Source organism: Suillus subalutaceus, assembly GCF_016647625.1.
Source record: "Suillus subalutaceus strain FC151 chromosome Unknown DFJ58scaffold_15, whole genome shotgun sequence".
Taxonomy (NCBI): Eukaryota; Fungi; Basidiomycota; class Agaricomycetes; order Boletales; family Suillaceae; genus Suillus; species Suillus subalutaceus.
In genome coordinates this window covers 447,568-464,395 of record NW_024540264.1, presented here as the reverse complement: position 1 = coordinate 464,395, position 16,828 = coordinate 447,568, and the positions used below count along the sequence as shown (strand labels likewise).

The window sequence follows — 16,828 nt, the reverse complement described above, 5'->3', positions numbered from 1 at the left end:
CTAGAGCAAAAGGAGTCCTATCCAGTGATTTGAATGGCGCACTAAATCAAACCTACTAGCAGCCCACACTCAAAGGCAAACTTCGACGCTTACGACTGGTCACCGCAACTGGAACTGAGTATGATATATATGGACATTTGTCGACACAAGGAAAAATACGTCCTGCACCACGAGAGTGTGAAAAGTAGTATACAATGCGCATGTTTCCAAAGTGTCATATACTGACATACAACCAGGATGGGACGATGGCCCACGGCAAGACCAAGGCTTGGGAACATCCTAGGTAATACGGAATGGCTGATCTAGAGTGCCAGTGTAATGTACCTAGTCGATACGACAACATAAGCGTGGGTTAGAATTATTGTTATTATTGTTCGGCTTACCCAGCAATCATAAATATACCGCCCAAGGGAGTGATAGGTCCAAGGAACTTCAATCTGGATAGGATGGTATGACGATATTAGAGCACAGACGTTAACTATAAGAGAGGTGCCGCACTTCCACAGAACAAGCGCTATGATGGAGCCAGAGAAGACAAAGCCTCCTCCTGCAATCGCAGGGCCAGCGAACTTGTGCGTCGAAAATCGAGGATGCATCGAGAGCACAAACAAGGCCAGGCCATTGAATATCTTAGCGCTCGAAGTTAGAAAAGAGTCATGGTATACGAGGAGCAGTTGCAAACCGCGTAATGAGACGCCGATCCCCAGGCGGACAAGCCTTCGGGTGTGATGCCTGGTCTGCGCTTCAATGCATGGGAACCAAATGCGCCAGCAATCATTCCTGTAGTAGCTGAGCACCAAGCGCCGCACAACAGACGTTATTCAGACCATGTCAACAAGCTGTGCCAAAATAACTAACCAAGAATAGCCCCCGCCTTCCAAAGGAGCGAGGGTGTTACAAAAGTCGAACCTCGCGGTAGAAGGGGCGTAGACGAGTTGGGAAGCGCCATTTCCAAGAGTACCAGTACTGCTGAAGTGAGAGTTGTCAAGCTTCAGTTGGTGATGTAATCAGTATGCAATGTATTATATTGTTGCCGAACGTTTAGACGCTGTAAAAAAGTCATCAGGATCTGACTGTGTAAGTGCTTGCAGCCAGCCATGGGTAAAGCACAGAAAAAGACAGGAAAGGGTCGGCTTGACAAGTATTACAAGCTTGCAAAGTACGCATTTTCTAGATCATCAGAAATATCACATTATCCAACCCATTGCATCTAGAGAACAAGGTTACCGTGCGCGGTCAGCTTTCAAGCTAATCCAATTGAACAAAAAATACACATTCCTCGAATCAGCCCGATGCTGCATCGATCTGTGCGCGGCACCTGGAGGTTGGCTACAGGTGGCTAGCAAGTACATGCCGACAAATAGTGTTATCGTTGGTGAGTGTTTTACAGACACTTGAAATTCATTCTCTTCATTCGTTCACTTCACCCTGCAGGCGTGGATCTTGTACCAATAAAACCTATACCTCGTGTGGTCACGTTCGCCGCAGACATTACCACCACGCAGTGTCGTAACCTCATTCGTAGCGAGATCAAGGATTGGAAGGCGGATGTTGTTCTTCATGATGGTGCACCGAACGTCGGTACTGCATGGGTACAGGACGCATACAGCCAATCAGAGCTTGTACTGATGAGTTTGAAACTTGCTGTGGAATTTCTCATCAAAGGCGGGACATTTGTCACCAAAGTTTTCCGAAGTGTCGACTACAACAATCTCATTTGGGTCTTCAACCAGCTTTTCGGAAAGGTAGAAGCTACAAAGCCTCCGTCATCTAGGTGCGTCTTGTTATCCTGGTAATGGTATCTAATATTTACGTGGAGATAGAAATGTGTCTGCTGAGATTTTCGTTGTCTGCCGGGACTTCCTTGCTCCCAAACACATTGATCCCAAATTTCTGGACCCTAAACATGTTTTCAAGGATCTGTCGACTACTATTGCGTCCGGTACAGACAAGGGTACCTCTGCAAACAACGCACAAGCAAATGTGTTTCAACCTGAAAAGAAGCGTCGGAAACGTGATGGTTACGATGACGGGGACTACCTTTTATTTAAAAAGGCTTCTGCAGCTGACTTTATTCGGAGTGCTGATCCAATAGCTGTGCTCGGACTGGTCAACAAAATAACCTTTGAGTTGCCAGAGGAAAAAGAGTATGACCGTTAGTCCTCTGACGTGCCATTTTAACGTGTTCTTCAGGTGGTTACAACTTGATATCACTACTCCCGAAGTTCAAGCAAGTTGTGAGGATTTGAAGGTGCTCGGCAAGGGTGATTTCAAGAATCTGCTCAGGTGGCGGACTGCGCTTCGTCAAGAAGTCAGTGGTGCCGTTTTATTTCACTGCTTACGGTCGCTCACATTTGCCCGTAGATCGGGTTAGACGTGAAGGCGGAGAACACTCAAGATGTTACAGAGACCGTCGAGATCACCGATGAAGTTGACGAAGAGCAGCAGATTCGAAATGAGGTCTGTCCTCTGGGCCTATGGTTTTTCATCGTTCTGACTCGTGTATTAGCTCGAAAGATTGAACGCTGAGGCAGCTGCGCGTACTAAACGCGAACGTCGTCGTGCAAATGAGATCAAGACCAAGACAATTCAACGAATGCAACTTCAAATGACCGCTCCATTAGATATCGGTCTCGAGCAAATCGATGCTTCGCTAGGAATGGGCCAGGAAGATATGTTTGATTTAACGGGCACTGAAAGGCAGTTGAGAAATAAAGGTGGGATTGGGATCATACGGGTGGATGACGACACACCGGAGGATGAAGACGAAGATGAGGTGGTGGCAAGGGATGATGAAGAGGATGAAGTCCTTGATTCTGATGAAGAAAGGGATCGAAAGGCGTCACGGCTCGAGGCAGAAATGGATGGCCTATATGATGCTTACCAAGAGAAGCTGAAGGAGCGCGACTCAAAATTCCAGGCTAGAGAAGCGAGACACAGGAACGGAATGCTGGAGGAATGGGGCGGAATTCAGGATGGCGATAATAGTGAAAGCGACGAGGAAGGCGGATGGGATCAAATGGAGGCCGCAAAGGGGGACAATGACGATTCCTCGGATGAAAGTGATGATGAGGAACACGAGATGCCAGGCCGAAAGAGGAGAAGACCTCAAGCAACAGAAATCAAATCAAATAAGAAGGTCAAGCTCGTGACGAAGCTAGAGGAGCCAACCGTAGGGGGTCGTGCTTCCCAGGTATGGTTCAGCCAAGACGTTTTTGGCGGTGTAGAGGATCTAGATGATATAGAGGGTGAAGAAGAAGGGGAGGAGGATGTAGACATGGCATCAGCGCAGCACGATGGTAGCGAGGAAGAATGGCAGGATGATGTACGTCCCAAATCATTCATTTTAAGTTTCATGCTTATGAGATCACCTAGTCTGCTGTTTCATCTGATGGTGACTTTGAAGTTGTGCCCCAGCGGGATGACAACGACATTGAAATGTGGGACGCTGAGGGCGAAAACCAAGATGAGGCTAAGAAGGAACATATCAAAAGTTCGTGCGATGGGCTCACCTGGTATTTTCGATGAACACTAACCAATGTTCTAGAGTATGGCCTAACTACAGCGGAATCTGTGTCCATTGCTCAGCGATTAGTAAATCGCCAAACTACCAAAACGCATCTTCTTAATGACGGATTCAACCGCTATTCTCTCAACGCAAAAGACGACTTACCGTCGTGGTTCTTGGATGATGAGGGAAAGCACTACAAGCCGAATATCCCCGTGACTAAGGAGGCTATTGCTGCTCTGCGAATGCGTCAACGCGCACTGGATGCACGTCCAATCAAGAAGGTCGCAGAGGCCAAGGGGAGGAAGAAACTACGGGCAACACAGCGGCTGGAGAAGGCGATGAAGAAGGCGGAGGGTGTGAACGAAACATCAGACATGAGCGAGCGCGAGAAGGCAAAGCAGATAGAGAAGCTTATGCGCAAAGGAACTGCAAAAGCAAACAAGAAAAAGGAAACGAAAGTGGTGGTTGCAAAGGGTGCTCAGAAGGGTGTCCAAGGCAGACCAAAAGGCGTCAAGGGGCGTTATGTTATGGTCGATGCAAGGATGAGAAAAGAGGTAAATCTTTCGTGTGCGTTGATCTTGCAGAAACTGACTTTTGAACAGACACGCGCCAAAAAACGGAGAGACAAGGCAAACAAAAAGCGAAAATGAGCACGATCAGCTTACCACCATATTACAATCAGTTTCATGCAATGTCCATACCATTCATCGTATTCGTGCATCGATTATTAGTATAGTGTATACAATTGATGGTAAGTTAAGGGACTGGGAGATCTGTCTTGAGACCCTGAGCAGGGATTGAAATGGTGCTGATAAGGTCACACGATGCAAGGAACCGAGTCCAAGCTTCATGACCCATAGAGTTATCATACGTAACCTAGTTCATGAATAAGCCCATCATAAACCCAAATCTCGTGGTCACACACCTGACAAGTTGTAAACTTCTGGTTGCTCTCCAAGTCCAACACGCTTTCTGTTATGACTCGCGCAGAAATAGACTGCTTCGTGTGCCCGCTAGCACCCGTCGACAGCTGAGGTGTCTCGGTAACCTTACGCACACTTAAACTAGTCTGAAGGAAGTAGGTCCGACCGCGAAAGTTGAGTGTAGCGGGCGGCTGTGGTTGAATTGCTTCACGGTCTTGAGATGTTAAGCTGCAAAGATGGGATGAGTGACTAAATATGAAAGTCTGCTTGAAAGAAGCGTACAAATGTCGAAGCTGCTTCGTATAATCAACAAGCAGCGGAGGCTGGTCACTTGCACAAACATCTGCATGTTCAAAGACAGTGAATTGGACATCCATTGGACTACCCCAAAATTAGTCCATATCACAGTAGGCTGGAGAATTAACGAACCGATCAGGCATCATGATATCCAACGTGGATTCAACGCCTTCGAGGCATGTTGCTTCGGAAACGTTGACAACCGCTTCTTGAGGGTTCCGCTCTGCGTATTTTAAAGGTCCTTCTGAAGTGGCCAAGTCCTGGAATGACTCCAGAGAATATGAAGGGTCATGATCAGCATCGAGTTCCAAAGTTAAATCACCAGCCAATTCGCGGTCTGAGTCACTGTGCTCAAGTCCTGCCGCCTTGGTCTCGGCCGTATTTGACGTCGAGAACTCCAATTCTAGCTTGATTAATTGCTGATGAAGACTATTCTCAAGCTGGGACTCTGGAAGCGTGCGATACAAGACGCGGTGAATGACTTTTTGGTTAGAAGGTGGCGAGTTCAATAATGTAGCAGGGAGACTGGAAGCCCAGATTAAGACATGGTTGAAATTACTGTAGCATCAATAGACATACCTGGGAACGAATGTGAGCGGGGTATTAGAAGTGTGCAACCATTTGAGAATTTTCGATAATGTCCAATTTCCCTTTAAGGGGGGACTGAGGACGCTATGTCCGGTCGGTGATCCAGACCCAAGAATGATGTGTCCAAAGCTTGGGTGATGTCAGAAAAAGCGCCCTTGATCTAGTGAGCACTTACGAGGCAGAGACAAGTCTCTCGTGACCAGAGGTCTTTGGGGCACCCAGGAGCAGTGCCTCAAGGTCTGTAGATTCCCTTCGAGAAAACGTCAATAGAAATCTCAAGCTGGCTGAGGGGAGAAGCTAACTCAGTTTTTGTTACTACTTTTCCCTGCCCACCTGCCAAGCCACCAGTCTTCGTCATGTCTTCGGTGGAAGTAGCACTGAGCCAATCTGCAACTCTGCGAACCCGGAAAGATCCACCTTTCATCATCGTCCAAGGCAAAGACCGAGGAGAGAGGAAAGGGTAGATAGAGTACGTGTGCGGCATGAAGGAAGGCGCTACAGAATGCTCCAGCTTTGCCTTTGTTGGCACATAACAAAGGAGAGGTGAAGAATAGCCACCTTGAATCTAAGCCGTTTATCAGTCCAGTAGGATGGCCGCCATTCGTATAATGACGCAGCTAACCTCTGTTGAAGCACGGATAGCAAGCCGTTTTGCAGTGTCCATTTTGTCCGTGTCTTTAGCACAAATCCTGATCTAAATGCACTTTCAATACTTGCTTAGATGATAGGTAGTAGAACCTGCCTTGCCCTTGTGGCCAAGGTTCTCCACATAAGCACCGGCAAGACGTGATATGCGTTGGACCAGGTCCTGACGAATAGGTTGTTTTGAAGGCAGCTCGACAATTTCATCAATGATACCCTCAGAACAGGTTAGTTTTCTATCATCGGCGTGAACTTCGGTAACCTTACCTTTTTCAATTCACTTAAGTGCTCTGTGAGTTGTTTCATTGTGCCTCTCAATCCCTCCACCCGCAAGGCAAGTGGATTAGAAGCTAGCGAAATGTGGACGTTATATTGCATGGAAAGCTGCAATAAGTCGGCACCATCTGGAAATTTAGTCGTTACAAGAGGAATGTCATGAATTGATTAGATTTCACCTTTCCCAAGAATGAGAAATAGTTGACTGGGGTTGACAGAGAATGCTACGGAAATCAGCTCAGCATGGAAGTAATATGCAGAACAAAACTGACTCTTTATAACAACCTCTGTCTTATCCCTCTGCCTTCTCTCGATTTCCTTCAGGGAGGGCCAGTTCCACTGCTTCTCCATAATGGATTCCGCATATTCTACTTTCCGTCTGGAACTACGTGTCCATATAGGGTCGAGGTTATACAACTCTGTAAAATTCCGTAGCTGGTCCTTGCTGAAGGACCGGCAGAGTGTGTCCAAGAGATTATTGTACTCTTCTGCATATTTAGACGACTCCGGTGACGAGTGTCTCTTAGGTCTGCAGCGCTCTATGTCATCCAAGGTTGGTTCCAAGCCAGCAGCGTGTATTGAGGCGAGGTATAGGTCGACACGAGTCGGCTCTAGTGGATTTCGAGACTGTGAGGATGTATTATTCTCCACTAGCTTCTCTGCCTTCGTTTCCCTGGGAGCTTGGGCCCGCTTTGGCGTTTTTGTCTTCGCTAGCGTATTACTAGGTCCAGCAGATAGTGTTTCTGTCTGCTGAAGGTTACTTATTGGAACGGTCGAGGTCGCGAACGCTGCTTGTGACGAGTAGAGTCTGTGACGCCGCCAACAAAGACACGATGAGCACAGAGAGCGCGATGCCCGTAGTAGCGACATCCAGAAAGAAAGCCTAGTGCCGGTCCACCCTTCAAGCTTCAAGAATCTTCAAGTTCGGGCAGAAAACTAACTATAGTTCGCAGTGGCAAAGTACATGTACCACGTGACTACACATAAAGCACCGCCAAGTAATCGTAACGGCGCTCGACCGCGCCAGTCCCCGACCGTAACGATCAATTTATTAGTTTGATCAGAGTTTATATAATAGTTTATGCATCATGAGTATATCTCTACATACAGTATCTACTAGTGCAGGTAAAAACGTAACAGACATAGTAACATCATATTCACTATCATTCAGCATCTTATGGGACCGCCAATCATACTAGCAGGCGCACGGTGAGCATATCGGCTCAGCTTCGTTCCCCGGTCAGCCGACATGCTCACCGCGACAAGAAGCAGCCTGAGAGACTAAGTGAGAGTACTTTTCGGCGCGGACAACACTGGCACACGAAAGTCGGATTTGGATAACTTACATCGTGCAGATGACAGACAACAGAAGGGTGTTTTGTGAAAAACAGGGAGCACTGTGGACCGTCTGCAGCAGATAAATGAACAATCGTAGTCGTAAGTATGACAGGGAGAACGCTTGACATTTTGATTCAGACAAAAGATGTTAGCATCGGACACGGCACCCAGTAACCAATAAGGGAAGTGATTTCTACGCATAAAAGGACAGACAGCATGACATTTATTTCCTACAGAACCTTCTCCCGCTAAATTGGGTGTCGGGGATAACTTCAAGTATGCCTTTATATTTCAGCAGAACCGGCTTCAGCGACATGGTGGTCTGCGAGCATCCCTTTCTCATCATCTTCGCCTACCTCACCTTCCCAACCATTGTCAGCGAGGTATTTCATGAATTTAGCGTCTTCGTCGGCGAGGTCAACCCCAGTCATGTCTGGGACGCAGAAATACGTGATCAGGACACCGGTTACGCCACAAATAGCGGCAATGATGAACGTCCACCTTCAAAGGCAGTTCAGTGAGTGGATTCACATCAAGGAAACCTTCTAACGCACTGTTTACCCAGATTGTTCTGTATGGGCGTGAAAGCCTGAGTGCCTACGGCTGCTCCGGTCTTCCCGATAGCAGCAGATAGGCCGTAGCAGGTGCCGCTGTTGACTAGTTTGTACTTTGCACGGGATCACCTAATCGTCATGAATGACGTACCGGATTGGAGTCGCATATGACTCGGAGCTCGTCAGACCAAGCATATCACCAGGTCCCTAAGAAATGTGAGATGAAATGTCGCTGGGTTCATGAAAATTGCACAGATACCATGTTTCCAACTGACTGCATAAGCCCATAGCTATGAGAAGCTGTGAAGGAGGGACAAACGGGATCTAATGAGATGGCTCACAAAATGACGAATAATGGTATAATTTTTGTGATCTTGTTGTAGGCCACTCCAATGATAAGGCCAAATAAGAGGTATCCAGAGAAGCCGAGCATCATCTAAATACAAATCAGTATGTGCTTATGATCAAAGAGGCACTGCCCACCGTATTTCTTCGACCCAGTCTGTTACAGAGATAGGCACCCACGAAAACGCCGGGGAGTGCAATTACTCCGAGAAGAAGTTGCCATTCTGCCGTCGCCTTTATGTTGCCATTGTTGATAACGCTCGAAATAATGGTACCCGAGAACACACCGTTAGGGAATGTGACCTGAAGGAAAAAGGTGTGAGATGTGCGAATAGCACGCCCGCAATATTTGGCTCACAAAATCGTAAAGAAACCTGGTTCTACGATTAGATACAAAGCAACCAGTGCCTTTGATCCGAGAACGACTCACCAAGCCCCGCAAGTTCCGATCAGCTCTCGCCAATAACGCTTGAATACGAGTCCATATGGGACGCGACCTAAAATCACATTAAGAACAGGGATATCAGAGCAGACTTATACATACGCTTGATAGCACCCTTGCGGTACAGCTTAGAGCTCAACATCCGAAGACGGAAGAAGAATACAGTCAAAGGGAGCAATATGCCAATACCAAAGCACACGCGCCAGACCGTCTCTAGATGGTTCTCTCCAGCAGCTGATAAGGCAATCAGAAACACCGATACAGCGAGGGGGCCGCCAAACTGATTCGAATTGTTGAGATCTCCGTCAGAATGGGATGAGCATACGCACGGATAGAACAAAGTTCGTGACCATGATGAATACTGCTCACTTCTTAATGTCATAAATACTTCGGATAAATGGTATAAACTAACCTGGACCGCGATTTGTCTGTGTCGTCTCGTTTGCAGCTTCGCTAGCACTCGTGGAAGAAGCCGGATATTCACCTCCAACGCCCTAACAAAATTGATCATTGAGAATGTATCATGAAAAATTGCATACAACACCCGTGATGCCTCGAGCGATAGTTAAGAACCAAAACAATCCCTGGGCGCTTCCATTGGCACCGTGGGCCGCGGTACCAAGGGTAGCACCAATGACAATCAATAGGGTTGTTGAGACAAGGGCGGCTTTGCGTCCCACTCTATCACAAATCAAACCCACAAATATCTGACCAAGTACAGCACCTTTTAAATGTCAAAATCAGATATGTGCAGGCGTCGCATTCCTACTAGTACCACCACTCACCAACTAGCAAGGAATTTGAGACCCGAGTGGACACATTAGTTGTGTAGTCATTTGGGTATAGTTGCTTGAAGATAACCTAGTAAATCAATTCAGGATCCGAACTTTCCTATTACTGCCTGATGCCGACGAACGTTGCTCATCGTCATCAGATTATTTTGGTCTGTGATAGATCAGGTGACCAACTGTTATCTGCGGTTTAAGGCCAAAACCTACAACCGTCACTGATCAAACCAAACCCAGCGGCAAGGATGGCGAAATATGCACTGAGCGACTCTTTTTTGTTGCGGTCATGTGCTGCAGCCCCTTGGTCCGCTTCATAGGTCTTTGGAGTGACCTTACGAAGGTCACCGGCCTTCGGCTCCTTCTCATCAGCGGAGTTGACATCTTTCTCGACAGACATAAGTTCTGAGGGTGCCTGGAAGAAAACAAGCTGGTGGGAGAGATTGAAGGGCTCACGACTCATTTCGTAGATCCATCATTTTATAAGTGTATACACGTGCTACAATCATAGTGAGGCTCTGGAGGATTACTGTATGTTACATATTTAGTACTGTACCGTAAACGCTCAACGTGAATCACCTACATCCTAATACAGGATGCTCATAGTCCTGAGGCCTAAACGTTCAAACGTCTAATCATCGTCAATGAGAACAGAACGTGTCTCATAGACGAGCACTCGTCCAGAGCACGATTGTGCCCCAAGGTGCAAATTGTACATGCTGCCTTTCTCGGTGAATGTGAATAGCGGACAACAACCAACCGAAACCAATGTCATTCCGAAAGATGATAGTCTGAATCATCAATATATCAAAGGGATAAACGATAAACGAATTTCATTGGCCGACTACGCTGCTGATGTAACTCAGGCACCCCATATGGTAAGTACCCCCGTCAAGCTCCTTGAGCAGGTTGAAACCTATCATAAGCATAGAATCAAGAACGTGGATGGAGATGTTGTAAGTGCGTAGCCTAGTAAATTAAAAGAGCGCCGAGCTTTTCCGACCGTTGGATTGATGTATACGCCTGTAAGTTCCCCAGATTTGCGCTGCCAAATGAATCATTAATGAATGCTCGCAATATGCCACGTGTACGCAATTTTAGTTCTCGATACAGCTGAAACTTCGCTCGGCGGATTGATGGAAGGTATATTTCCAAGGTAATACCGGGATGCGTGCATTGGCCAAACAGAAGCATCAGCGCCGTGCAGAGCGCAGATACAATTCTGTTGTTTGAACAGTTGCTTTCGCTTCACGAAGAAGCACGGAAGTTGAGTCAAACATTTCCTGTGACAATTCTGGGATGACCTATTGTGCGTTTCCGCAAGTCAATGATACTCAACGAACAGATGGTGGGAGTCTCCAAGCACTTGCATCTAAATCGACATCACGGAGAGGCGATTCCAAGTCAGCGCAATACACAATCGAAGTGTCCAATTGTCATGACCTCACGTAAAGTTGTACCAATGCCAAGTATGCATAATATGGTGTGCGCACATAAGGATGCCCTGGTGGGGCATGTAAGTCATAAGGAAGTAGGGCGAGGGGTACTACCAGGCTTGAACAGCAGATCAGCTACCATCCTTCAAGAGAAGAAGGTATGGGGGACTCGGCGAATTTCAATGCAGGAGAATACAGCGAGAAAGTATCGAGTGTAAATGTGGCATACAGCATTGTCCGAATTAAGCGATTACGAGCAGGGGCGTCTGCGAGTGAATATTGCCTCATGCCAGAAGTGAGACGATGAAGAAGTATGAGCGCTAGCCTTCGTATGTGACAGAGCGGGAGAATTGGGAGAGGGTGATATGATAGAAGATAGCCATCTATAGCGAACGTCCAGGCAATGTTAATGCAGACCGGGAGTGAGATCTTGAGACAGAAAGGAGGACACTTGACTGGAATTTATGATCCGAACCGCGTTTATGTGATCAAGTACTATGAATAGAATTTGGCGTGCCCGAACGAGCTGGTACGAGAAAATTATACAATTTTCCGTGCAGGATGGTCGCCCCAAATATTAGCATGATGAGTGATCCTGTCGCAGCCGTAACCGCAAATGTTATAGAACGCACGTTATCGAAATTGACTTGCGATTGAGCCGGCACCATAGAGCCATCACAAGCAATAAGGAAATCTGACAGACGCTCGCGACCAAGCTGTGGGGAGCTAACTTTGAGCTAACTCCTTGCCAGTGTTGCCAGCTTGGAATGTAGTAATTATGTAATTCACGCAAAAGGATACTCCGCTTGAACTTTATTTTTGTGAAGCCAGACTCTACGGCCGACGAGAGCAGCGAGCAAGGTAAAATGGCCAGTCTTAACGGCACTTCACACAACCCTATCGACGACGAGCTTGATTTTTCAGAGATCGAAGCCAAGTGCGAATTTCTTGCACTTTCTGTTTAACTTCTGCTCATTTTCTCCCGCTTAGATATCGCGTGGACTTAGACGATGGCTTCGACAGTATAATTGTGGTCGACGGCATACCTGTCATCGACAAGTCTAAGCTCGACAAGTTACTCGCAAAGATCTCCAAGGAGTTTTCCAGGAGAGGGGCCGTGATTAAGCCAGATGACATTTTTGTACCATGGGACGATAATGCAGGAAAAACCAAAGGGTACGCTCGCTCTAGCCCTATTGCTATACTCTGAGAACTAAAGTATGCTAGCTTCATCTTTGTTGACCTTGGCAACCCAGATGCGGCTGCCTTTGCGGCCAACGCGATGAACGGACACCCTTTTGATGCGAAGCATACTTTCCGCATCAATCGATTCACCGACATTGAACGCTATGCAAACATTGACGAGACATACGTTGAACCCACAGTGGAGGAATACCGTCCAAAGGTTTGACTTCTCTACCACGATAAAGATGTCAGACTCACTTGCCAAAGGAACATCTCCGAGCATGGCTCGCTGATTCTCAAGGACGTGATCAGTATGTGACTTACCGAGGCGATGACGTGGAAATCCACTGGCACGGGAAGCCCTCGCAATGTGAAGTTGCCTACGCAAAAAAGGTATGTGGCTGTCCCAGTCATCATTCCATTCGCTAAATTTCTTGAAAGAATTGGACAGAACTTTACGCCTCATGGTCACCACTTGGTACATACTTTGCTACGCTTTTTCGTCAGGGTGTCCGCCTGTGGGGTGGACCATCATGGGAACCCCAACATCGTTTTGCGCACCCCCTCGTCAAGTTGATCGACTTTTCTCCATGCGAAAATTACCTCGTCACTTGGTCACATGATCCTATCTCAGTCCCCGCTAATCTCCCTCAAGGTCCTGAATTCTTTTTCTCCCGAGGACGAGGGCAATAACATTGCCGTTTGGGATATCAAGTCCGGTCAACTGCTTCGCACGTTCCCCACTACGTCTTACGAGAATGAGGATCCAGCGATGAAGAAACAAATGCAGTGGCCTGCCTTGAAGTGGAGTTCCGATGATAAATTCGTTGCTCGTGTAACACCAGGACAGCATATCAGTGTCTACGAGTTACCAACCATGGGTCTTCACGACAAAAAAAGTTTGAAAATCGAGGGGGTTGTGGACTTTGAATGGTGTCCTCACGGAGAGAAGGACAAGGAAGACGCGGAGAAGGCTGCGAAAGCCGAGAAAACCGAGAAAGGTGCCAAGAAAAGGGAGAACATGCTTGCTTATTGGACGCCTGAAGTCGCCAACCAACCAGCGCGAGTGACCCTCATTAGTTTCCCGAGTCGCACTGTGCTACGACAAAAGAACTTGTTCAATGTTACAGAGGCAGGTGTTGTCCGTCTATTCTGTGGTTGGTCCTTTATTGAAGATCGATGCTATAGTGTAAACTTCATTGGCAAAATCAGGGTGACTTCCTTTGTGTCAAGGTTGACCGTCATACCAAGACCAAAAAATCTATTTTCTGCAATCTCGAGATTTTCCGAGTTCGCGAGAAGGACTATCCCGTTGAAGTTGTCGAGTTGAAAGGTGCAGAGACCCCTGACCTTACCGGATCGTTCACTAACATGTCATATAGACACAGTGACGGACTTCTCTTGGGAGCCTAAAGGGGAGCGATTTGCTATTGTGTCAAGCAACGACCCAAACCTCGGTAACCCTGGGCCCGGAATTACAATTAAAACCGACATCGGCTTCTACCAGCTGGATCGTGCCAAAAATGATTTCAAACTGCTTCGTATGTACTATCAACATTGGTTGGCTTTGTTTTTTGACTTTTCCACAAACAGGCACGCTTACGTCAAGGACTAGTAATACGATACGTTGGTCTCCTCGAGGCAGACATGTAGTTCTTGCGACAGTTGGTTCATCGACCAAGTCCGAACTCGAGTTCTGGGATCTGGATTTTAGCACTGAAGAACGCCGAGAAGGCCAAAACGTAAAGGAAGAATGGGGCAGCGGTATTCAGCAACTTGGTTCTGCCGATCATTATGGTGTAACTGATGTGGAATGGGACCCAAGTGGGCGATACCTAGCCACCAGTGCAAGCGCATGGAGACACACGGTCTGTCGCCCTTGTGGTCACCACTGTGCTGTGCTAATTGTTTTTGTGCTACACAGCTCGAAAACGGCTACGCTATTTGGGACTTCCGAGGACAAGAATTAGAAAAGCACATCCTTGATCGCTTCAAGCAATTCATTTGGAGACCGCGGCCCCGCAGTCTTCTTACAAAGGATCAGCAGCGGCAGGTTCGCAAGAACCTGCGTGAGTATAGCCGTGCATTCGACGAGGAAGATGCTGCGGAAGAGAGCAATGTCAGCGCGGAGCTTATTGCTCATCGTAAGCGCCTCCTTGACGAATGGAACGCATGGCGCGCACGGTGCAAGCGAGACATTGCAGAAGAGAAGCGGAGTCGTGGACAAAAACTTAATGGCGAGCACCACGAAGAGGAAAAGGAGGAGATTGAGGAATGGATTGATGAGGTTATTGAGCAAATCGAGGAGGAAGTCGTGGAGTGAATGTTCCTGTATTTAGTCGCAAGCATACACGTTGCTTTCCTATGCCCTATTATAGTCAGTTATCTCCATTTATGGGGTTGCACGGTGTTCCGTCGAGGGTTCTACCACTCGACTCGGCTGTTATCGGACTTCTCCACCGAGGACCGAGCCGGTATCTAATCTAACATTCAATTCTCTCTCGTGGTCGCCGCTGGCGCTAATCACAATACCTGTTTGATATCGTATCGCATTAAACCAACCAACCATAACCCTTCCAAGCTCTCCTGTTCTCCTGCTTAACGACGCTTGCCATCTAATTGGCGCTCATTTTTCAAGCATGGTACCTATTGGACCATCACTGGCAGCCTCAACCTCAGCCTCGACACTATGGGCAACAGGTAAGCTTGATCTGCAATTCTGAGCTACTTAGTTCCAACACAACCGTCTGCAGCCTCAAAGGAGTGGGTGATTCCAGCTAAACCCAAACCCGGGAGAAAGCCCAAAAAGGAGAGTTCTGTAGGCCCTCCAGCCCCAAAGGATGATGAGGCAAGTACTTCCCTACTACCCTACGCTTCATATTGTTGACATTGACCGCAGGACTCGGAGTCTGCAGGTAGGCGTGTTCAAAACAGGTGGGAAATTAAGCAGTCCTCTGGTACCGTCCGCTTATTCTCACTTCAGAGCCGCCCAACGTGCATTTCGCGAGCGCAAGCAGTCTCAGCTTGCTGAGCTACAAGCTCGTCTTCAATCTTATGAACAGGGAGAAATTGAGCGTAATGTCGCACTCCAGAACGTTGCGAAGAAAATGAAGGATGAGAACGATGAGCTCAGGAAGGAGAATCAGATGCTGAAAGAAAAAATTGCTCGTCTCGAGTGGGATACAGATTCGAATGATGGAGACAGAAAGAGGAACAGGGAGAATATTGTGGTCATGTCACCTAGCATGTCTCCCCAAGGATCTATTCGCAACAGCAACAAGCGAGCGAAGATGGAAGCCGAGACGATGGACTCACCGCAGGGCCATTTCACCTCCTATAGCCCACCATCAACTTCAGTGGCTTCCTCTCCTGATGACGGAACCACCCCCAGCTTCTCTTCAGCAGGCCACGAACGTCGTTCAGGACTTTTTCCCACACCCCCACCTTCCCTCACACACATGCTCAACTACCCTCCGTCAGAGCCTGTCCCAGCATTAGACGCACAAGATTCAGTGGATTCTTTCCAATGTGTACTGTGTAGTCCAGAGGTTCCTTGCGTTTGCAGGGAGATGGACATGGAGCAAGCCGTCGCTGACAATAATTTAAGCCACATATCACTCAAACCGGAACATGATCATTCTATTATGTCACCTATGGACCAACCCACGCAGCTGGCGGCATCTACATCTTCGCAAATCAACATTCTCGAGAACCTCCCGGCATACCAAGCGCCTGTCCCAATACGTCGACGAATGACGGGTCAGAGCACAAACCCAGTCTTCTCTGTAACTCCGATTTCGGTCCCATCGTCATCCGCTAAATGTTCAGGTGACCCTGCTAATTGCATGGCATGTTCAGACGACGCTTTCGGAAAGGCGTTTTGCCAGGCAATCGGGCACTCCGTCAATTCGACGTCGCCGTGCATCGACTGCCCTGTACGAGCTAACCAATCTGACAATATTGTTGTCGGTGGTTGCTGTGGTGACATTACGAAGTGTGGGTCTTGTGGCATAGCGCCCATGATTTCGTCCACGAATCCTCCTTGCTCTGAGACGTCGATACCGACTGACGATGCTTGGCGTCAGCTCAAGTCGCACCCAAATGTCGCATTCGCAGATCTGTCACTATTAGCCGAAGTGGTTGCTCGTAGATCCAAGTGCACTGGCTCACGGGTGGTAATATCACCGGCGCCAGGATCCATTACGCCTGAACGTAGCACACTCATGGCGGGACATTCTCGCCAGGGTGGATCCACGGCACTAGATCATCATTCAATGCTACTGACGAATCCACATGGGCGGTACCATCAACAGCAAAGAGAGCAGTCCCCGCCACCAATGCTTGTTCCGCAAGAGGTGTTGATCGAGTGTGGACGTCGAAGGATGCGGGAGGTGAATGCAGATGGCGTCAGAGAAGCGCTCCGACTGCTAGATTCTAAGTTTGCACATGCTCGATAAGTGCACATGGATATTCTGTATGTAGTATTTATTAACCGTGTCGCGTTAT

The 16,828-nt window shown here is 47.8% G+C and overlaps 6 protein-coding genes across 6 annotated transcripts; 3 read left to right on the top strand and 3 right to left on the bottom strand.

The window, feature by feature from the left end:
- Positions 1-106: 106 nt before the first annotated feature.
- On the bottom strand, positions 107-1,008 carry DFJ58DRAFT_768490 (uncharacterized protein). Its single transcript, XM_041388958.1, has 5 exons — positions 859-1,008; positions 683-789; positions 499-629; positions 384-437; positions 107-324 (listed from the first exon to the last, which is right to left on the bottom strand). Exons 1-5 carry the CDS (start codon positions 947-949, stop codon positions 303-305), a joined length of 405 nt encoding a protein of 134 aa, XP_041248204.1. The 5' UTR covers positions 950-1,008; the 3' UTR covers positions 107-302.
- On the top strand, positions 984-4,213 carry DFJ58DRAFT_768488 (Spb1 C-terminal domain-containing protein). Its single transcript, XM_041388957.1, has 10 exons — positions 984-1,159; positions 1,215-1,375; positions 1,435-1,774; positions 1,824-2,147; positions 2,194-2,311; positions 2,365-2,460; positions 2,510-3,325; positions 3,376-3,493; positions 3,548-4,065; positions 4,114-4,213. Exons 1-10 carry the CDS (start codon positions 1,098-1,100, stop codon positions 4,159-4,161), a joined length of 2,601 nt encoding a protein of 866 aa, XP_041248203.1. The 5' UTR covers positions 984-1,097; the 3' UTR covers positions 4,162-4,213.
- On the bottom strand, positions 4,214-7,174 carry DFJ58DRAFT_768487 (uncharacterized protein). The gene is made up of 12 exons (XM_041388956.1): positions 6,510-7,174; positions 6,417-6,461; positions 6,229-6,365; positions 6,062-6,178; positions 5,942-6,013; positions 5,622-5,884; positions 5,495-5,569; positions 5,311-5,448; positions 4,864-5,256; positions 4,717-4,815; positions 4,437-4,662; positions 4,214-4,387 (listed from the first exon to the last, which is right to left on the bottom strand). Exons 1-12 carry the CDS (start codon positions 7,105-7,107, stop codon positions 4,268-4,270), a joined length of 2,283 nt encoding a protein of 760 aa, XP_041248202.1. The 5' UTR covers positions 7,108-7,174; the 3' UTR covers positions 4,214-4,267.
- A 572-nt stretch (positions 7,175-7,746) lies between these two features.
- Positions 7,747-10,503, bottom strand: DFJ58DRAFT_768484 (major facilitator superfamily domain-containing protein). Its single transcript, XM_041388955.1, has 16 exons — positions 10,285-10,503; positions 9,915-10,230; positions 9,833-9,861; positions 9,702-9,777; positions 9,456-9,640; positions 9,329-9,410; positions 9,246-9,277; positions 9,019-9,196; positions 8,905-8,971; positions 8,833-8,848; positions 8,613-8,777; positions 8,471-8,565; positions 8,389-8,419; positions 8,281-8,336; positions 8,130-8,225; positions 7,747-8,076 (listed from the first exon to the last, which is right to left on the bottom strand). The coding sequence occupies exons 2-16, from the start codon at positions 10,162-10,164 to the stop codon at positions 7,860-7,862; spliced, it is 1,575 nt and encodes a 524-aa protein (XP_041248201.1). The 5' UTR covers positions 10,165-10,230; positions 10,285-10,503; the 3' UTR covers positions 7,747-7,859.
- A 1,468-nt stretch (positions 10,504-11,971) lies between these two features.
- DFJ58DRAFT_768477 (translation initiation factor eIF-3b) lies at positions 11,972-14,843 on the top strand. The gene is made up of 10 exons (XM_041388954.1): positions 11,972-12,074; positions 12,128-12,313; positions 12,365-12,542; positions 12,590-12,715; positions 12,764-12,955; positions 12,978-13,454; positions 13,511-13,655; positions 13,705-13,863; positions 13,916-14,190; positions 14,247-14,843. Exons 1-10 carry the CDS (start codon positions 12,004-12,006, stop codon positions 14,643-14,645), a joined length of 2,208 nt encoding a protein of 735 aa, XP_041248200.1. The 5' UTR covers positions 11,972-12,003; the 3' UTR covers positions 14,646-14,843.
- Positions 14,827-16,825, top strand: DFJ58DRAFT_118347 (uncharacterized protein). Its single transcript, XM_041378709.1, has 4 exons — positions 14,827-15,022; positions 15,076-15,170; positions 15,222-15,256; positions 15,306-16,825. The coding sequence occupies exons 1-4, from the start codon at positions 14,962-14,964 to the stop codon at positions 16,777-16,779; spliced, it is 1,665 nt and encodes a 554-aa protein (XP_041248199.1). The 5' UTR covers positions 14,827-14,961; the 3' UTR covers positions 16,780-16,825.
- Positions 16,826-16,828: the final 3 nt, after the last annotated feature.

Excerpts from the sequence above, each read along its gene's own strand:
- DFJ58DRAFT_768490 (XM_041388958.1), bottom strand. The coding sequence starts at position 949 with ATGGCGCTTCCCAACTCGTCTACGCCCCTTCTACCGCGAGGTTCGACT. Across the intron at positions 630-682 it reads GATCGGCGTCTCATTACGCG|ATATTCAATGGCCTGGCCTT; the intron begins GTTTGCAACTGC and ends TCGAGCGCTAAG. Across the intron at positions 438-498 it reads ATAGCGCTTGTTCTGTGGAA|ATTGAAGTTCCTTGGACCTA; the intron begins GTGCGGCACCTC and ends CATCCTATCCAG.
- DFJ58DRAFT_768488 (XM_041388957.1), top strand. The coding sequence starts at position 1,098 with ATGGGTAAAGCACAGAAAAAGACAGGAAAGGGTCGGCTTGACAAGTAT. Across the intron at positions 2,148-2,193 it reads GAGTTGCCAGAGGAAAAAGA|GTGGTTACAACTTGATATCA; the intron begins GTATGACCGTTA and ends CGTGTTCTTCAG. Across the intron at positions 4,066-4,113 it reads ATGCAAGGATGAGAAAAGAG|ACACGCGCCAAAAAACGGAG; the intron begins GTAAATCTTTCG and ends ACTTTTGAACAG.
- DFJ58DRAFT_768487 (XM_041388956.1), bottom strand. The coding sequence starts at position 7,107 with ATGTCGCTACTACGGGCATCGCGCTCTCTGTGCTCATCGTGTCTTTGT. Across the intron at positions 6,462-6,509 it reads GACAGAGGTTGTTATAAAGA|CATTCTCTGTCAACCCCAGT; the intron begins GTCAGTTTTGTT and ends TGATTTCCGTAG. Across the intron at positions 6,366-6,416 it reads ATTTCTCATTCTTGGGAAAG|ATGGTGCCGACTTATTGCAG; the intron begins GTGAAATCTAAT and ends CTAAATTTCCAG.
- DFJ58DRAFT_768484 (XM_041388955.1), bottom strand. The coding sequence starts at position 10,164 with ATGAGTCGTGAGCCCTTCAATCTCTCCCACCAGCTTGTTTTCTTCCAG. Across the intron at positions 9,278-9,328 it reads ACAGACAAATCGCGGTCCAG|TATTCATCATGGTCACGAAC; the intron begins GTTAGTTTATAC and ends AGAAGTGAGCAG. Across the intron at positions 8,420-8,470 it reads ATACCATTATTCGTCATTTT|CTATGGGCTTATGCAGTCAG; the intron begins GTGAGCCATCTC and ends AGCTTCTCATAG.
- DFJ58DRAFT_768477 (XM_041388954.1), top strand. The coding sequence starts at position 12,004 with ATGGCCAGTCTTAACGGCACTTCACACAACCCTATCGACGACGAGCTT. Across the intron at positions 13,656-13,704 it reads TGAAGTTGTCGAGTTGAAAG|ACACAGTGACGGACTTCTCT; the intron begins GTGCAGAGACCC and ends CATGTCATATAG. Across the intron at positions 14,191-14,246 it reads CAAGCGCATGGAGACACACG|CTCGAAAACGGCTACGCTAT; the intron begins GTCTGTCGCCCT and ends TGTGCTACACAG.
- DFJ58DRAFT_118347 (XM_041378709.1), top strand. The coding sequence starts at position 14,962 with ATGGTACCTATTGGACCATCACTGGCAGCCTCAACCTCAGCCTCGACA. Across the intron at positions 15,171-15,221 it reads CAGCCCCAAAGGATGATGAG|GACTCGGAGTCTGCAGGTAG; the intron begins GCAAGTACTTCC and ends CATTGACCGCAG. Across the intron at positions 15,257-15,305 it reads GGTAGGCGTGTTCAAAACAG|AGCCGCCCAACGTGCATTTC; the intron begins GTGGGAAATTAA and ends TTCTCACTTCAG.